A 20,448-nucleotide genomic window follows, 5' to 3' on the forward strand; every position below is an offset into this window, starting at 1 on the left:
TTTATATGCTGCACTGCAGAAACTCACAGGTTTGTCTTGATTATAGCAGCAATGGGAGGAAGAACTGCTCCTCTTACTGCAGTTCTTCTGGGCAGAACAGCACGCTACTGATAGATGACATGGTTTTTGACTGCTGAGAGAAAAGCTCCCTGAACTGAGAAGGGCGAAAGGCCTGCTGATTTCCTACTGCTAACAAAACCAGTGGGCCAGATGAGGATGGTGAGTTATTCACAATTCAGTACAATTTGGCCTGCTACACTAATTTCTTGTGCAGTTACTCTTTTCAACCTTGCTCTAGTGCCCTCTTGGTGATTACTTTGCCTTATACACAATTTCTTACCTGAATTAGCAAAAACTCTTCCTCAAGTGCAGCTGACCTTCATGCTGGAACAGTGCTGAAGAAAGCACTCTCCTTTGACATAGAAAGCTTATTTATTCTTAAGTACTGGGCTAATATTTTTCTTTGTCATATCCTTGATGAATACTATTTTTTCTTTTCAATTGTACTAGAGAATCTAAAGAACACCGGTGGCTTTGAAAAAAATGTGTGTGTTGTTTTTGTTCTTCTTGTTGTTTTCCTCAATGGAAACATCATCTTTCTAATGGCATGGTCTCTCATGCCCTTCTCTGGTAAAGGTATCTCCCTCGGTGTGAGAGCAAGCCTGTGAACTCAGCACAACAGCAGCTCAGGTGGTGCACAGTTTATGCTCTGTCTTCTGTTAAAGGGTGTACAATAAATTGCTGCAGCCTGCAGATGAATGTTAGAGGTGGGAAGCAAACATGGAGAGATTTTTAGCAACTTATTGATGGTGCTTAAGCATTTCAGTTCCCTGCTAAGGTCTGTTCTGGATACAGAGATGAGTTAGCTCTGTGAAATGACCAGCACAAAGATCTCTGGATGCATTTTGCTGGACCAAACTTAAACTCTAGTTCAGTATCTCCTAAAACCTGCATGTTTTTATTAGTCTTCTCTCATCCCCTTCCACAGAGCCCTTCTGTGTGATCCCATGACCCCACCACCTCTTGTCACTGCAATTCCAGGCAAAGGCACAGCCAGGTCCTCTAGTGTCGCTTGAGCTCAGGAGAGGAAGAATGCATACTGCTGTGGATGAGTGGATGCAAGCAGAGACCGCACTAGCCCATAAAGGATTAAAAGTAGATGGTTTTTGCTTGAAGCAGGTAAAAGCACTTTATTTTCTCCCTTGATCCTTCTGTGACTCAGAGCGAAACCCTGCTGTACATAAATAACTCTTCCAGCTCTGTGAACTGGAGGAATTTGGCACAAGAGTGGCTCGGAATTTTAGGAAAGTTGACTATAAATGAGTGCAGTGAATTGTTATGCATATATTTTAAATGTAATACAAATGGCTTTTGCCTTATTGCCATTTTGTAATAAGGGAATAATTTACATTTTTTGGTTTTCCAGAAAAAAATGAAGATATCATTCAGCTGACCCTGGGAAATAAGCTTTTATAATCTATTGGAAAAATAAAGTAGGATTTCAAAATAATTAGTTGTATAATTTTATCATTTTAGTGTTGTAAGTGTAATTTGCTTTTGTCTGTTGACAAAAGATGTCTAGTTATTTAATACTCTATTTAATGCTCAGCAAATTAACATGTATTTCCAGCATGGATTCTCGTTTAAATCTTAAAAAAAATGAGGATGTGGAGCTTGACCTCCATAGTCACTGTACGATAAAACATAAGCAAATACGTTGTTCAAAGTATGCAGTAGACAAATATATCAGCAAAAGACTTCAGATATTATGGTGATATTATTAGTGAAGAATATTACCATCTCCTGATCATTCCTATTAATGTTACAGTTATTTTATATCAACCATTCTTTAATTATGCGAATGCCAGAATGGTAAATTCACAAAAAGGAAAATTGCTTTACATACAACTTAGTGGGATAACAATGTGTAGAACCTATTTTAAGGAAACCATGACAGACATATTTCATTCATCAGACTGACACAAAAAGAAGTGACTTCCTCTAACATGCAATGAAATAAATAAAGGTCAGATGGTTCATTTGTCTGCATTTGCTTTGTTCAGTTTTACCTGTTAAACAGGATGTTTTCTATTAACATTACTTTCAGGTTTCCTGGTAACAATAGCACCAAAATAAAGACAAGATTTTGTCAATGTGAAATTCACTCCTCCTGCATAAAGTCCTACTCCTAGAATCTGCAAAGAGAAAAGCTGTAATAAGATGTGGGAACTGCTATATTTCTGTGTAAGCACCAGGCTGAGATCCGAACTTACAGGTACAAACTTACAGGAGTCAGGTACTCAGCTTCCAACAAAACTCAGAGGAGATGAGTACCTTAGTTCTTAAAGCTTTGTTTTGTAAATGCAAGGTCTGTAGGGCATAAGAGCCTCCCAGTATTTGCTGCCTATATGAGTATATATGAACAGTGTCTTGGGTATCCAAAATCTATGCAAGTGGAAAGGAGAGCATGGAGCATGCAGCTTCACAGCTGTGAAGCAGCAGCAGCCTTGCTGAGCCATTCTGCTTACGAGGCAAGCTACTGGATCTTCCTCACTGACCACACTTGGCTCCTGCCCTTAGGTGAACTCCAGCTCAGGCACAAGAACATGAGTTAACTGCTGGCAAGCTTCGAACCACATGGGGTTCAAGTGGAAGGAAGGGCTCTATACCAGTCGTGTGCACTGGATGTTCCACCTAACTGGAATGTGGTTTGTGTTGAGGTATGTTTTCTTTGTCTATTTTTTTTCCTGAAATGTGCAATTACAAAAATTAAAATATTTACATCATTACAAATGAAATTTCAGTGTCAGCTTTTTCTGTCATCAAATGGAATATTCCTACATGCAGCAGCTGAATTATTTTCCTTGGGGATCAGATACAAAACTATTTTCAATACAGAGAACAATAAACAGATTATTACAGCTATATACTTTCTGGGCGAGAAGTTTCCCTGTGTTTAGAGGTGATGCTTGTCCCATAGCTCCCATATCAGCTGTGTGCCAGGCTTCACAGTAGTTGCTAACCAGTCGGATCCCATTTGCAGTTGAACCATGCCATATTATTTTTTGAGGCCTGAAAGGTAACATTAAGAAGTTATTTACTAGAAAAGCCTCTTTTGCTTTGTTCAACTGCACACTTGTATGTGTGATGATCTGCACTCCTTGTGCTTGAAGCAGAGGGCTTAGGTAAAGATGAGTACAGAAAGGAGAGAAAGAAAGGAGAACACGACCTGATATCCCATTTCTAGACTATCAGAAAGGCAAAGAAAAATGGCAAAAAGAAAGAGAAATTTTTATCACATGTTTAGCAGTCCAAGGTACTGCCACTATTTCTATTACTATCTGGTAAATGTAGAAAAAAGCCCCTTACACGTAACATACCATAAATGGTAATGTCAACTCACCAAGATGAATCAGTCATGATATTCCTTCCATCAAAGGAGTATATTGGAACATGAATGTTGAATCGTCCACCATTTCCATCAAATATAGATTCCCAGTTACTGAAAAGGGTTTCTCCCTGTTAACATTTCAAAACCACTATTACAAACAAAACAACCCCCAAATCTACATCAAATCCCAAGTCTACCTTTATAGATGTATCTGTAAATAGAAAATTTAATCTGCATTTAAGGACACTTGTGATTTCATCTTTCACATCAGTTTCAGCATAATGTTCCTGAACAAACTTGTCTCATCTGTCATCTCTATGCAAATAGCTTTCTGGTCCATGCTTTTGCCTCAAAGTTGTCTCTCTGTTCTGTTGTCACTCCAAAAATTCAGCTTGATCATCCCCTGTCCATTTCCTCCTAAGGCATTCTTGTACTGGAACTTCTGTTAAGATCATGGTTTTGTAAAAAGTGTTGCAAACATTCAGGGCAAAATCTTTTCATTTGGCTTCCTTTAAAACTGCTTTTGAGTTTTTCTAGTCAAAGTTGAAACAATATTGTCTTCACAAATTTCTCTCAAGGCTCTATGTTTGCATGCACTTCAGAGCAGCATCCATTCAACATGTTTCAAACATCATGTGTTATTCCTGTAGGTTTCTTTGGCCGCTTGTCCTGGGAGCCAGCCAATGCTACAAAGACATGGTTTGTTTGCCTCAGATTTAGAGTGCGCCTGTTTATGTGAGACCACAAAATTACTCATGCTCTAGACTTTCCTCTGCATTTCGTTGGGGTATATCCAACATCATTTCTAAGCACAGAATTTGTATTTTTCTTAGAAATAGAGAAAAATAGGCATTTTATCCTATGATCACACTAAAAGGTGGAACATTGTAACTCAGTAGTTTTCTACTTCATCGCTATTTTTTTGTTTCTTGAATCTGGCTGTGGAATACAAAGCAAAGCTACTTATCTATAAAATGCAGTTTGGGCTGAAACTTAGTGCTTTTGCTATTTTTTGAGATTTCTGGGAAACTTACAGCTTATCTTAAAAAAACAAGCATTAAGTACCCATTTTTACCTGAAGATTGACTATTGGCAGATGGTGTCGGTCTGTTTTTCTGACAACTGTGGCCAGATCTTGCAAGTGTGATGAAAGGAAGGCTCTATAGGTGGATGTCAAACCTACAAGCTGGGCCTGCCGAAAACACTGAAAATCTGCTCGCATGTCACCAGCCAAAGGGAAGTTCAAAGCCGCCAAATGCAACTGGAAGAAAAAAGAAGAAAAGGCACCATTTAAAAAAAAAGTTTATGACATGGAGAAAATACATGTTGGAAAACAGTGCCCCCTCCTCCTGCCAGCACAGAACACGTATCCTTCATAACAGGTATGCAAGTTATTAGTTGCCATAACATTACATTTCTCAGAGCTGTCAAGATTATACACTCCTAAAGCAAAAAATCTTTTAGAAACAGCTAATATTTTCAATCAGAAATCTTTGAGTTTTCACATGAACAAAATCCCAAATCCTACAAACATGGAAAAAAGTAATAAGAAGTGACTAGGAACCAGTTGAAAATACAAGAAGTAACATGCTTAAGTCAAACAGCACAGATGCAAGAACTAATCCACATTCTTACATTTTTTTTCTTTCTGGTTTCATTTTTTAGATATGTCAGTTACCTTGCTTTCTTTGTCTAAAAATTTAAAGTATTTTAAAAAAAGGCTTAACTTCTAAAGTGTCTACCAAAGCCAAGAAGTGCCAAGAAGATTGAAAATATTGTAATGAATATTTTAATTATTTAATTGTTACACTATTGTTAGTTTAGAAGTTACTCTGTATTGCAGGTACAATCACTAAGTGAAGAGGTATTCCTAACTCAGAGTCAGAGGGGTTTTTTTCCCTTTGAGATGGGAAAGGGGTTGGGATGATGAAAATAGATCTAGAGGGAACAATTTCAAATTGTCTCTGAGATGTCTGAACAAGTTAAAGAAGTGTATTTGTAAATTTCTTAAGTAAAATCTCTGAGTTTGAAGAGCAACTATCACAACTGTCCCTCAAGAGGCAAACGGTCACATTACAAAGCATAGCTCTGCAGCTGCAATACAAATCTCATACTTACTGCTGGTTTTCCATTGTTCATATTTGATATAGGTCTCGCTGCTGGAATAGACTGAAATCCCTGTTATTTGAACACAAGCAAAAAAAAAAAATCAGAATTTTAGACACTCAGTAATTTTTTAAATAAAAGTTTAATGGCACCTGCAGTCCTGCGTGAAAGCAGCCTGCTCTTGGCAGGAGCAGAAGAGCAGTTGAGGAAAATCAAAACTGAAAGGGTAAGGAGGATGTGAAAACAGAAAATGTAATGGGTACATTTCTCAACCCTGTTAATTGTTTCAGCACCAGCAAAATATTCTTCTCTAGTTATGGCAAGTATGGGTAACTAACCACCAGCTGTAGCAGATGGAAAACTCAGGTGCTGTCAACTGGAGGGTTTTTCAGAAAATTTCTTATAACCTGAGGGCTAGACATTTTCCCAGTGTGCTAGTTGAACTTCTCCCTGACCTACTCTAACATTTTTTATTTGTTTCTGTCCATCTTCCTTCTCACTGCTCCTTCCTAGCACTCTCTTGCCCTTTCATTTTCTCAGCAGACCAATTAACCTGTCATCAAAAAGACCTCCTCTATTCCCTTTATCACTTCTTGGTTTTCATCCTCCCAAAATTTTTTTGGACAGACAACATGTTCACATGCAGGTTGGTACAAAAACTTGCAGAAGGGGGTCAGGTCCAAACTAATAATTGAGGCTTTAGAGTACACCCTCTGCACACTTCGGGGTAAGCTACATTCAGGTGATGATTATGGCAAACTGAGTACAGGACTATAACCTTTCAAAGAAAATCTTCTTTTCAGAAACCCTTTCCTTGTAGGGGATCAAGGCTTGATATGACTGATTCCAGGTTTATGAAACAGAATTCTCTGGGTTTGTCAGTTTTTGTTTTGGGGTTTTTTGTTTGTTTTTGTGGTTTTGGGGATTTTTTTTTTTTTTTTTTTGTGGGCAGCTTATTTTATCCTGCTTTTCGTAAATGTTTCTTTGTCTCTGTAGTGTTTGGAATCTCAGAAGACACTGGAAACAGATGACTGTCCAAGCAAATCAATCTGCAAGCTTATGTAGTGGTAGGATGCTTATTTTGAACTGACAAATCTTGGTGGAAAAATCACGTTGTGCAGGGATCTGCATACAACTTCTGCCAAGTGTATCACACATCTAGACTCAGTTTTTCATCGTCCAATATTTTGTACTTACATGGCTTGATAGGGCTGGAGGAGGAAGGCTATCAGCAGGGATAGGAATTAGCTCGCCAAGCTGAAAGAACCAAAAAGGAGAGTAGAACAGAAACATTACCAGGAGCTTCTGAATTAAAAAAAAAAAAAAAAAAAAAAAAAGGTCTTTGCATCCACATTTCTCTCTCTGTGTAAAAATATCTCCCTCACCTTCATTGTGTGGAAGGAAGTTGGACAAGTTTAGGGTGCAGTGCAATAGTACCTGCAATTTTCTCCATCCTCTTTGAACACGGATAAAAACCTCACTGGTTTCCCTCAGATAGATCAGCGTACCTTCTGCTACATAATGAACTTTTTCCAACATAGCCTCAATGTTCTGGAATGTTGTAACCTGTCAGATAGGAAAATGAAACATACTTCATCAGACACTCAAAACATTTTGCAAGTTAAATAGTCTCATTTGGACAGATAAATGTCAAGGGTTCTTCTGTAGGAAATGCTCATAAAGTTAGTTTTATGTAATTTAATCCATAAAGTAATATGAATATCTTGCTACTTTGGCATACAAGCATCATCATTCTGTGGATTGTAGTAGAATGACAGCAATTTTGTACAAATTTTGTACAGAGCGAAGATTGCTGCCTTCCTACAATTTAGCATCCTGGGTCAAAATGGCAGAGTTCAGAATAGAACTGCAGTAGTTTAAAACTGGGACAAATTTCAGGAAAGTGCATTTTCTTTCATTTTTTTTCCTCATTTCTTCATTGTCAGAATGCATATGAATGCTTTATAAATAATGCAGACCCTACTATAGATTTGTATATATATTTTTAAATCTTAGATTTGGCCTAAGTAAGCTCAGACCCATCTGAGGCAGTAGCTCCCAGCCTGCAACTACAGTCTTCTGTTTTGGGGCACCTGTCTTTGAACATGTGTTTCTTCCCTGAAAATTGCAATGAATGCCCTCTGATAGCTTGAATAGGGCTTTTGGGGGTGGTTTTCTCAGGCTTTTTTTGGTGTTTTGTTTTTCTACAGAAACTATGAATTCTTAATTTAGAAATTACTGAGACTTCTGCCATAGCTGGTTTTTTTTTTTTTTCCTTCTTCATGGATATCTTGGATCTATTTTTGATTAATTTCATAGTATAAAAAAAGGAAACAAATTTACATGTATTCTCTGGCACAAGGATTTTTAGATTTGCTAGGGAAATCTACAGTGTGCATCTTAAAATTATATGGTTTATGAAATATTCTACTGAATAAAAAACAGGATGGAGCTTTCACTCCTCTTTCAGTGCTACCAGCGACCACCCAAAGTTTTGCAGAAAATTTTCTATAGCCAACTTCCTTATTTTGCTCTCTTACCAGATTCCTGGTGGCAGGTGACCCTGGTTCTCCAGGAGGACCTGGTGGCCCAGGCATTGCAGCTGCTAAAATAAAATAAGCACACAATACATGCTGAAGATCATATTTTTTGAGAGAAAATGTGAGTGACACAAAGAAAGCATTTAGTGATGGTGTCCAAGAGCAGTGAGAGTTTTAAATAGCCATAGTCACGTCCTGAATAGCTCAAATCAATTACAGAAAATACATTCTAAAGAGTTTTTTAGAAGCAATGATGAAACAGTCTTTTCTCTGTTTTTTGGGAGTTTAAGGCCAATAGATTGCAATCTGTTGTAGAAACTGCAAATGAAGAATAAACCTCCCTTAAACAGAATGTTGTTCTGTTAGCTAGTGCACATGGAAGAGGAAGAACTTTTTGCTCCTGCCCATATAAGCTTTGAGGGAGTCATTACATCTTTTTCTCTAAAGACAAACAAAAATTTGCTTTTCCTTAGATGAAAAATTCACTTGTGTAAGCTCAGCTTGTGTTACAGAGCAAAAAAAGAATTCTTCAGGGATATGAAGTATTGGACTTTTAAGACGGCATGCAGTTTACATCACCTGGTACCTAGTATCTGTCTCTACTCCAAAAGTGAATTTCGTCATCTTCAGTTGCTTTCTAGAGTAAAATTATGTACATTTGATCCCCTAAACCAGATAATTGATGTTGGATAGGTCTGGACTCAATACTGAGCGCTGGGAAAAACCCTTTGCGATGGCCACCAGATAGATTTAATTCCATTCCCCACAAGAAGAGTGTTTTGTCCCAAATTTAGCCAGCTGCTCAGTTTGATGGATTTTTCAAAGCTGTCATTGTAACCTATCTCTACTATGCAGAGTTCCTCCCAGCCACACCTGCAGCAAGATCCTTCGCGCAGTAGAACTCCCACAGCACTAGTCAGTGAAAACTGTCTGCAGAGAAATTGTCCCTTTTGTGCACTCAGTTCCAACTCCCCCTCTAGGAGAAACTGGTGGAGGGCAGGAGGAGAGTGGGGAACAACCTGAATCAGGTATGCAGGGAGGGTGGGCAGGTGGGACAACCTGCCAGGTATGAAAAAATTGGTTATGTATGGCTTGTGGGCATGTGGCTGTAGGCATGCATATACATTGAAAAGCTCACCTGAGCCATATATTGCAGGAGGGCCTGGTGGTCCAGGTGGTCCAGGTGGGCCAGGAGGTCCAATTTTTCCATAACCTGGTAAGCCTGGTGAGCCAGGTAATCCTGGAGGTCCTCTGGGTCCAACAACTGAGTCCCCTTTTGGTCCCTGTCAGTGATGAAAAGTATTTCCTTGAATGTATTGGTTTCACTGCTGCAGGGCCGTCATCTCTGGTGGCAACATTTACCAGATGTCTGCCACCACACTGTTATTTAGACATGAGTCTGTATGTAATTTTCTCCAAGGAAGCATGAGTATAATGGAAAATGAAAATTTTAATCACACACTGAAATAAAGTCAAAGATTTAAATTTCAGAAAGCTTTCTGAAAATTCTCATGCTTATCCCTGAGCAGCTGATACCTGCAAAACTCTCAACAGTGCGCTCAGAGTCCTGGATCTCTATTCTGCTCATGCTGAGACTGCTTGCTTTGATAGGCTCAGAGAGCTTATGGAAACTTTTATGTAAAGTGTGTCTATGTGGGGTGTACACCTCATGATGAGTGGTGTCTTCTCCCTCCTGTGATCAAATGTTAGCCCTTAACCTCTCCAGCTGCCAGACTTGCAGAATAGAAAGCCTTCAACTCCCTTCATTTCTAATTTAATAGTGTGTCCTTGGCCTGACTGAGGAGGGCTTGTGCTCCCTGTGCTCACACCATCCTGCAGACACAGAACACACTGGACCCTGGACAAGGAGAGCTCAGCTGTGCCATGAGCTCCTTCTTGCCAGCAGAACAGTTTCTAAACAGGGAGATAGTTCTCAGCAATGTGGAATAGAACCAGGGGGATTTTTGAGGGTGGTCTTGTTAACCTAATGCTTCATCCTCAGCTGTGGCCCACTCATTCATGGTTCTTGACACAGACATGGCAATAGAGAAATGCAGTGCACATATTTCTTGCCAGATCCCAGTGATAAACTAGTCTCCAAGGAACGGGTGCATTTTATTCCAAAGCAGCTGTGGTGGCAATTGCCAGAAGATAAAATTAAGAGGTAGAGAGTAGACAGTGGCTGAATTTTATACAAATGGTCCAGATGGTTACACACTGGTATTTTCAGTCATATTTTTGGATTACTAGGAAAATAGGATTAATTGTTTAGATGGCAAATAATTTTCAAATCAGTCTCTGACTAACTTTATATGACCTATTTTGGTATTTATGGGGGTATAAGTAGTAGCATCAGAAGTTATACATGCTGCTTTGATTTGTAATGCTGTTAATAGCATGTCTACATACTGGTGTAGCTGTATGAGACAGCTGAGTACAACATTATGTCAGTATTTCATAGCAAAGTAATTCTTTGTACAACAATGAAGTGTCTGTGTTTACACTTAAAGCAATTTTCTCCTATTCACCTAATGCTCGCCATGTCAGTTTTTATATAGTTCCTAGCAATCCTGATGTTTGTCTCTTTTTAGTGCCTTCTAAATCAATTCTAAATGGTTAGACACGAATATTCGCATTCTAAAACTTGAATGACTTACAGTTAATCCTGGTCTTCCTGGTGGTCCAGGAGGTCCTGTCAGAAAACCCCCTCCATTTGGTTCTCCTTTTTCTCCTTTTACACCAGTGACTCCATTGTCTCCTTTTTCACCCTTTGAAGAAAATGTATTTTTAAATGTTGATCTGAAGTGAGAACAGAACACAGTGCACTGAACTTTTAAATTTACCTGAAATCTTTGAGTTTGGTAAAGGAAAGCACCTGCTTAAAATGATGTTTTTAACATCACTTTCTTCTTCTGTGAGATGGGATGAAAAGGAATGCTTTCTCTATTGATGCTGTAAGGCTTACTCAGGGTAAGGGCTAGGAGAGGTGGGATTAGGTGGAGGCAGAGAAAATGCCTCTGTTGCTGTTTCTTGCTATTCTGCCCAGCAAAACCTTGTTCAGTGCTGTAGCTGGAGGTGAAGAGAGAGTTGGAAGAAGCATAAAAGCCTGGCTTTGTGCTTTCCTCCATCACCAAGGAAAAAGCAAAGCAAAATTGACATTGAATGGACAGCTATTTGAAAGTATGTGACAAAGTGAGCAGAGCACGGTAAGGGTGTGTACCAGGATAACAGAGGAGACATCACACTAAATTGCAGACACTTGAAAGAGTATGTCTTCTGTTCTGCATGGATGATTATCAGTTAGTTTGGGAAACAGAGCAATAGGTAAGAAGAATCATTTAAGCATTTAAGTACTACATTATTATGTTGCTGTGCAAGATAACCCACAACATTTATACATTCTTATTCACATTATTTTTTTCTGTTTGTCTGCCTTTTTTTTTTTTTTTTTTTTTTTTTTTTTTTTTTTTTTTTTTTTTTGTCTACTTTTTTCATGTTTCTGAGAAACAAACCTGTGGATAGAAGAAGCAAAGGGCAAAGCAAGAATGACAGGTGTATGCAGACAGCCAGAGGACTTGGCTATGTGTAGTTCCTCCTTGGACTATTAGTCTTTGTTGATTCCCAGTAAGCAAGACTCAAAAGGTTTATTTATTCCAGGCCATTTTGGAGAGTTGAAGAACTAGATGAAAAATATGTTCTTGGCAGTTAAATTTGTAAAGCTACAGACATTACACTATAAGGTCAAAGAAACCCTATCAGCTTTGCCACACACGAGACACTTTATGTCACAGGAATAACTTTGGTGTACTTAACCAAGCAGAAAGAGAATCCTAAAACCAGGCAGCACTGAGTTCTTCCAAGACACTGTCAGCACAACAGTTTTGGTAACATCATTAAACGACAATTTGATTCCATTTTTTTCAGTTCTTCTACTGATAAAGAATCTTATTCACCTAAAAACATTTAAAATACTACCATATTTTTTAAAAATTTTTTTCACTTGAAGCAGTCAGGAGAATAATGGAACAGAGAGAGATCAAACAAATCAAAGTATAGGTATACTTTGCTGTAAGAGCTTCCAGGAAAAGTATTTTCCATAATTTAAGTTTATTCAGTGTGCTTGAAAGATAAATAACATGATATGGTAGTGATTTCCACTCCCCTTTCACCTCACCCAGTGTTCTAGAAGCATTTTAGGTTGTGGATGTCTTTTACCTGAGCTGGCATGGAAACCAAAGCATTCATTTAAGGTGGATATGTTAGGTAACAGTGAATTATGAGTCACTTTAATACCACTGGGAAGGTAAAAAGCCTCAGTAATAAAGTTTCTTTCAAAAGTAATCTTTATAGACCTCTGACAACTGCTATCTCCATACTTGTAATAAGCTTGCCTATGTAGCTGGAGTTTAAGAAATGAATATAATTTGTAATTGCTGATGCCCTTATATTTGTGTATTTCACAATGTTGCATTGGTTTGTGCTTAATTTATAGCAAAGAGCACTTTAAAAAAAAGCTTAACAGAACCCAAACACAAATGGGATATAATTACCTTTATGCTATTAATAAAGTGGCTGAAATATGATGGAGGCAGAGGTGGACCTGAAAAATGAAGATAATACAATAAAGTACAATAATTATCTGTAATTTTCCTTTGAAAAGCACTGCTTTTGGTGTTACTGGTTTAGGAGTTTAAAGGAAAACTATTTACAATAATGTTGTTAACCTTTATAACAAACAGATATTTTTAGTTTGATTTCCTAACAAAGCAAGACTTATACAGCCTATATTGTCTGTGCCCTATCTTGTCTGTCACTCTTCCACCTTACTAACTGATGAATCTGATTGGGATTTTAGAAAAATTAGAGGCAAAGAAAGCTCAAATATGAAAATTCCAAGTTTTCTGAAAACATATCATCTAGGAAGAGGAGTGAAAGAGAAGCATCCAAGTTAACCCCTTTGATGGAAGCCAATGTAAAAGAGAAGATTTTCATATGTTTTGTTGGTAGTAGGGTGATCCATCAGTAGATGTGTGATCTTTCCTGCAAAGACAGTACCAGAGCTGACAAGAGAAAGAGATAGTATTACTGCTGTGCTGCTAATTGTATAATAACTCTTGCTTGACATTTTTCTGCAATGAAAACCAATATCAGATTGAATGGTTATACCACCTGTGTTGTCTGCCAATGTTGGTCAGCCAAAGCTGTCAAGCCAGCACAAAAGGTTCAAAAAGCCTTCAAATATTATCTGCTTGGTGTATATTTGGAAAAAACCCCAAACTATTTTGCAGCTTCCCATAACAGTTTAATGCATTTCCTTCAGATGTGTTTTGATTAATTTTTGAAATCTTTGGGCCCAACCCTCTGCCAGTCATTGGGCTCATTTCCCAGTGTGCCACCTCAGATAAAATTGAATCAAGCAGACATTGTGGGCCAGAAATATACTTTCATTATGGCACCTGTTTGGATTTTATGCCACCCTTACCAATTACAGCTTGCAGCAGTGATCTGCTTGATCCTTGTGAGGAGAAGAGAATGGGCAGGTCGAATGGAATGGCAGGTGTCCTTCTCAGATGTTGCTTAGTATTAATCTCCACACTGAGCACTATCTGAGGTCTTTATATGAAGAGTCTAGGTCTGAATAAAAGTCCATGTCTGTTGAGTTTGCTCTCACACACATTTTGTGTTGGCTTCATATTTTTGCATGTTATCAATTAATAGATCCTGTTTATGATTTTGGAGAGGTGACATTTTGTGAGAATCAAAAATAAATCCACTGCATGGACAAATACCACAGTTCAAAAAGCTTTTCTGGTTCTGACAAATGTAGTGGAAAGAGTTTCAGCCACCTCCCCCTCAGAAAAGTTTCTTTGAGAAACTTGTGTACTTTAATTATGCAATGACCAGCTCGTAAATTTTCCCTGTCAGTGGTTATGTGGACACCTGTGAGAACTAGCGAACTGCTTTGTATGAAAGAATATTTTAGCAACTACATCGTTAAGAAACAACCAAATGGGAACATTTTTTAAATTAGGAGCAGAATTGGTCTTAGTTAGCATTCTTCAACTTCATGTTGAGCAAAATGCTGGAGCCAGTTGATCTATTGGATCAAATGAATGAATCTCTGTTATTTTAGGAGAAAAGAGAATTTAGTTTTCATTTGAACCAGAATTCTTGTGTTATTTTTGCTGTCCTTTACTATCTGCAGTTTTACAGCAAAATCATAGGCACGATTCTCTCATAATCTTCTCCTTATGAAACACATGAAAGCATCAGATATAGGCAAGAAAATGGTTCTAAGACATTAATTTGCATTCAATACAGAACCTGAAAGGGAACAGACATGTTCATAAGCCAGCACAAAAGAGAAAATTTTCTTATTTTCTTGGAAGAGGGAAGTTTCTTGTGTCTTCTTTTGACAAGATGACTGGAAATTGCTAACTGCTTATTTTATGACATTGGATCAGAATAAAAATTAATGAGGACAAGACAGGAAGAGTGATTTTATTACAAAAAACAGATGTCTTCCAAATAACCAAAATATCATCTTCAGTCAGCAGAATTATATCTTTGGAAGAAAGACAGAAATATCCATGTAGATATAGTGAGGGGTTAATATAGTTATTATATGGGGAGAATATAGTTATTATCAATGCATTAAAGGAGAATTACTATAAATATGGTATAGCAACATTAATTCAATATACTGCATTTTCTATTTCAAATGATTTCTGAAACCAATCAAAGTCTTACCTCAGTATATGAGATTTCAAAAAAATGTACAGAAAATGAAGAGTTTGTAATTATAATCTTTTCAAACAGATGCTTGTTTCTGTAACTCTTTGAATTTGTAAGATTTAGCAATGTGTGTCAATTTTTGATACAGAAAGCAAATCTTTGGGTGAGGAATAATTCTTATGATGCTCCTACTGTTAGTGAATTGGAATTTTCAGTGCAGACAGACTCTGCATGATTTTCACAAATAAATCATGAAATAATAAAAAAATTGGTTGAAATGGAAATAATCTATTTCCACTTCCTCTTAGAAGTGGGACTGTTACCATCAACTGACTGCGTTGAACTCAGAATGCACAGGTGTATTACCCTGAAATGTGAAGCACTGGATTTTAGCACAATTGGCTCAGAAAGACTGACAACAAAATGATATTTCAGGAAGTGCCTATGATGTCCTTCTAAAATGTCAAAAAACCTCTGAGCAGCCACTTACATTTCAATATCTATTCTTGTATTTAACACATTCCTAATGCTCACAAATGCGCAGTCTGTCTTTTCAGAAGACATTTTGGATAACATTCTGAGCTTTGCTGTTCTGTATGTTGGTAAATCAAGGAACACTGGTGTAAATCTCTAGGCAGGTAAGGCTGCAGAGATAGGCATCCAAGTATCGTGCTGAATTGCTTTTCAAGTTAATCACAGATTCCTCCACAGGATGTCAATGACACATTAGATTTAGTGTACCTGGTGGTCCTGGAGCACCTCTGTCTCCCTTCTCTCCTTTAAAGTGTGCTGAACCGTGCAGTCCCCAGGATTCACTGGTTGCTTTAGCACCTGCCATAAAAGCATCATAAATCCATGAGAACTTGAAAACAACAGAGACTGTAGCAGTGACAACCAAACCATTGAAAGTGGGAGCAGACTTTTCCATATATGTGGGGCACATGGCTCCTGTCCCTCTATGCCTGTCTCCCTCATGATCATTGAATGGTCCAGCTCTCCTCTCTTATCAACCCCAATGTGTGCAAGACAATCTCCCTCTCACAAGTCAGTCTTTTACTCCCCTTTCCTTAACCACCCAGCCTAAGACCCTCTGAACAAACCTGGTTCTATTTTTCCATTTGTGAATTTCACTACAGCAGATGAAGAAACAGTTCTTGAATTATGACTGAGTATTGCACACCACAACTTCTACTACCTCCATATTCCCTTCCCTTCCCTTCCCTTCCCTTCCCTTCCCTTCCCTTCCCTTCCCTTCCCTTCCCTTCCCTTCCCTTCCCTTCCCTTCCCTTCCCTTCCCTTCCCTTCCCTTCCCTTCCCTTCCTTCCCTTCCCTTCCCTTCCCTTCCCTTCCCTTCCCTTCCCTTCCCTTCCCTTCCCTTCCCTTCCCTTCCCTTCCCTTCCCACACCTTCCCACACCTTCCCACACCTTCCCACACCTTCCCACACCTTCCCTTCCCACACCTTCCCTTCCCTTCCCACACCTTCCCTTCCCTTCCCTTCCCTTCCCTTCCCTTCCCTTCCCTTCCCTTCCCTTCCCTTCCCTTCCCTTCCCTTCCCTTCCCTTCCCTTCCCTTCCCTTCCCTTCCCTTCCCTTCCCTTCCCTTCCCTTCCCTTCCCTTCCCTTCCCTTCCCTTCCCTTCCCTTCCCTTCCCACACCTTCCCACACCTTCCCACACCTTCCCACACCTTCCCACACCTTCCCACACCTTCCCACACCTTCCCACACCTTCCCTTCCCTTCCCTTCCCTTCCCTTCCCTTCCCTTCCTTCCCTTCCCTTCCCTTCCCTTCCCTTCCCTTCCCTTCCCTTCCCTTCCCTTCCTTCCCTTCCCTTCCCTTCCCTTCCCTTCCCTTCCCTTCCCTTCCCTTCCCTTCCCTTCCCTTCCCTTCCCTTCCCACACCTTCCCACACCTTCCCACACCTTCCCACACCTTCCCACACCTTCCCTTCCCACACCTTCCCTTCCCACACCTTCCCTTCCCTTCCCACACCTTCCCTTCCCTTCCCTTCCCTTCCCTTCCCTTCCCTTCCCTTCCCTTCCCTTCCCTTCCCTTCCCTTCCCTTCCCTTCCCTTCCCTCCCTTCCCTTCCCTTCCCTTCCTTCCCTTCCCTTCCCTTCCCTTCCCTTCCCTTCCCACACCTTCCCACACCTTCCCACACCTTCCCACACCTTCCCACACCTTCCCACACCTTCCCACACCTTCCCACACCTTCCCTTCCCTTCCCTTCCCTTCCCTTCCCTTCCCTTCCCTTCCCTTCCCTTCCCTTCCCTTCCCTTCCCTTCCCTTCCCTTCCCTTCCCTTCCCTTCCCTTCCCTTCCCTTCCCTTCCCTTCCCTTCCACACCCTCCAACACCTTCCCACACCTTCCCACACCTTCCCCACAGCCTTCCCACTACCTTCCCACACCTTCCAACCCAGCAATTCCGCACACCTTCCCCACAGCAGTTCCCACACCTTCCTTCCTTCCCTTCCCTTCCCCTTACCGCTTCCTTCCCGTCCCTGTCCCTTCCCGTCCTTCACATTCCCTTCCCTGTCCCCAGCCCATTCCCACAGACCTTCCCACACCTTCCCAACCACCTTCCCCACACCTTCCCACCAACCCTTCCTCCCACGAGGGCCTTCCCACAACTTCCACACCTTCCACACCTTCCCAACCTTCCCGGCACACACCTTCCCTTCCCTTCCCTGTCCTTCCCACACCTTCCTTCCCTTCCCACATCCTTCCTTCCCTTCCCACATCCGTCCCTTCCCACACCTTCCCTTCCCACACCTTCCCTTCCCGTCCCACACCTTCCCTTCCCACACCTTCCCTTCCCACACCTTCCCACACCTTCCCACACCTTCCCACACCTTCCCACACCTTCCCTTCCCACACCTTCCCTTCCCACACCTTCCCTTCCCACACCTTCCCACACCTTCCCGCACCTTCCCTTCCCGCACCTTCCCTTCCCGCACCTTCCCGCACCTTCCCACACCTTCCTGCACCTTCCCTTCCTCAATATCCAAGAAAAAGCAAAACGCTCTTAAGTATGAAAAACCCAACAAAACAAAAGTACTTATTTAAACCAAGGTACAAGAAAACAATTACCCACCATGACCATTAAGAATTTCTTGATTTCCAGGATAGGGAGTGTTCATCTTCAGACAAAGGAATCAATCAAAAATTGTCCATACATATTAAGCAATGGAAATGCATTACTTAGTGTGACTGAAAAGCCTGGCAAGTTTGCATGCTAACAAATATTATAACAACACCCTGGGATTATCTCCAGTTTGACAGGATCTGAGTATTAGCTGATCAAGTTTTTATGAGGATTATGCTCTCTTTGACATGCAACGTGCTTTCAGCAAAAGGGTTACATCATGCATTTTGGAGGCAGCAACAAAACCTACTCTCAGTTGTGTCAGTGATGTATCAGAAAACTCATTCTCCAAGAACAATTCTGAATTTACAGCACTGTGTTCAGAAGCAGGATTTGATTTTTGACTGTGAGATAAGAGCTTGTGTTTAGAATTCTTTTCATCAGACCAGGGCTATGTTATGTCTGATGCTAACCTGTGCTCCAAATGACTTGAGAGCACAATGGGGAGACAGAAGCTATTCTAGTCTATCTCTTCTCGCACCAGCTGCCTGTAACAGTGGGCATGCTACCTGCCTCTGTGCCTCTCTTCAAAATAGGGACAATGCAGGAACTGAAAAGTGGCACAGTGCCTGGAAATCTTGGTACTTTCTAGTATTATTTATAGGAAACTAAGCAAGTGTATGGAAAAATGGAAGTTGCTGCATCTGGCTAATCCTGTAGTATTAGCCCGTAGAAGTCTTACTCACATGGATAACTCCATTAACTTCGGAAGTTCAGTCCCCATGAGGAAAACCAGTGGGGTTCAATCTGTAACTCTTTATTGACACTCATTTATGTAGGCATGAACAGCAGACTTCTTATCTATAAACTTGGATAGGTTTAGGAGATTACTCACAAATGGAGGACAAATTTATCAAGCACACAGGTGCATGAAGAGATGTTCACAAGTACATGCTTCTATTAGTTGTGCATGTAAAAGTTAGTGCTATTTTTCACTGATTGTAACCTTCCTGAAAAGTGGCTATTATTATCTGAAATTCAGAGAAAATAGGGTTTTTTTTTTTTAATCATTCCACAGAGAATCAGAGGAGAGTTGAGGCTGGAAGGCATCTCTGGAGGTTGTCTAGCCCAAAGGAGGATCAACTACAGCAGGTTGTTCATTGCCTCGTTCAGTCAGGTTTTAGAGGTGAGGCTGACAAATACATATGTGATAATGGACATATGTTATCAACGTACAACAGTGTTATACAATGGGAGAGTGAAGATTTAAGGGAGAAATTCAAAGAGGTAAAAATAATCATGTGTGGGAGTTGTAGGCCAAAACTGTAGAAATGGCAAATTACCATAGAGTAATGGCTATTTATCATTAATTCCCAAAAAGGTCACAAGCTGGGATACAACTTTCTTCAGCAGTAAGGTTAGGGTGATGATGCATATCAATACAACTAGCATAGAGGAAGTCAATATCTGTTCCTCTAAAATAAGTGAAAAAGTGGAATGCAAATTGGAGGAGAGGGCACAGTATTATTCGGAGCTATACTGTTTAACAGGAAAGCAGAACCACAATCCTGAGCCCTACACTATTCAGGGGTGGACTGTGGCTCCCAAAGACAGAATCCTTTCCAAATACATACTGCACAGCTTAACAGCAGGATATTGCCCTAGGGAAAATACTCCCAGGACTGAACTACATTCATCATTCATTCTAGGATGAAATTCCTGTAATTCATTAAACAAAAATTGCACTAGAGAGTTCTGAAAATATTAAATCCATCTCCTTTCTTTTCATACTATGTGTGAAACTGCAGGTCCTTTGAAGGCTTTGTCATACTCTTTGAAAAGGTGGGGCAGATCCTCTGCTGCCATTCTATGTGAACAGATCGCATTTGAGGGTCAAATAAAGAATGTTATCTTTTCTGATGCATCTTTCATGCCACAATGAAATACATAGCAAACCTTATTTTGGACAGGCAAATTAAAAACAGCTAAAGACATAACAACATGGGGACTGTATTTATACATACATCTAAAAAAATACTTGTACCTGTATGCATACACATTCAGGTCCCCAAAGCAACTCTTAAACTATGGAAACACAAGCTTTGAAAGGCATCAAAAGTATTAGAAACAAACAAGTAATCAAAGTGTTTTAAGCAAAAGAGTCTAGTGTTTCTAGTTCTGTTATATTTTTTATACATGGCTAAGTTTTCATATACGGCTAAACACTTGAAAACCTGTTATCCTGAAGAACAAGTGAAACACATCCCTGGTGCAAAGCAGAAGGCAGGGGAGAAAAGCTGCGAGTTTATGGTGTTTAGGTGGACAGCTGCTTTGGTTATGTTCTGTCATGGCCATGCGTCCTGCTAAGAGCAGATTCTGCATGTGTGACTTACTGGCATTTTGCAATGAGGCCTGGGAGGGACTGGAAAAACTGTCTATTGGAAACAGGAGGGAAATTACTTTAATGAACATAGGTATGATACAGCGTGTAATCTAACAGTCATGATGAGGCTAAGCCTGGAAACAAAACCACCACCTCTCTAGAAGAAAGCCCAACTGGTGCCAGGTCTGTCACGTTCCTCTCTGTGGGGCCATG

The 20,448-nt window shown here is 40.1% G+C and overlaps 1 protein-coding gene across 4 annotated transcripts in view; it reads right to left on the reverse strand.

Annotated features, from left to right (window-relative positions):
- Window positions 1-1,170: 1,170 nt before the first annotated feature.
- COL15A1 (collagen type XV alpha 1 chain) overlaps window positions 1,171-20,448 on the reverse strand; it is a 133,150-nt gene continuing 113,872 nt past the window's right edge. For 3 of the 4 annotated variants that reach the window (XM_040081901.1, XM_040081876.1, XM_040081892.2), the window contains 13 exons: window positions 20,246-20,287; window positions 17,862-17,907; window positions 15,514-15,603; window positions 12,588-12,637; window positions 10,695-10,805; window positions 9,176-9,320; window positions 8,038-8,102; window positions 6,935-7,063; window positions 6,695-6,754; window positions 5,510-5,569; window positions 4,467-4,652; window positions 3,404-3,519; window positions 1,171-3,072 (listed from right to left, as the gene is read on the reverse strand). In XM_040081901.1, coding sequence (XP_039937835.1) covers window positions 2,856-3,072; window positions 3,404-3,519; window positions 4,467-4,652; window positions 5,510-5,569; window positions 6,695-6,754; window positions 6,935-7,063; window positions 8,038-8,102; window positions 9,176-9,320; window positions 10,695-10,805; window positions 12,588-12,637; window positions 15,514-15,603; window positions 17,862-17,907; window positions 20,246-20,287 — 1,317 coding nt within the window. In that variant the 3' untranslated portion in view covers window positions 1,171-2,855. The remainder of the gene's footprint in view (window positions 3,073-3,403; window positions 3,520-4,466; window positions 4,653-5,509; window positions 5,570-6,694; window positions 6,755-6,934; window positions 7,064-8,037; window positions 8,103-9,175; window positions 9,321-10,694; window positions 10,806-12,587; window positions 12,638-15,513; window positions 15,604-17,861; window positions 17,908-20,245; window positions 20,288-20,448) is intronic. The other variant, XM_040081884.2, reaches the window with a different exon arrangement.

Source organism: Hirundo rustica, chromosome 1 (assembly GCF_015227805.2).
Source record: "Hirundo rustica isolate bHirRus1 chromosome 1, bHirRus1.pri.v3, whole genome shotgun sequence".
Taxonomy (NCBI): Eukaryota; Metazoa; Chordata; class Aves; order Passeriformes; family Hirundinidae; genus Hirundo; species Hirundo rustica.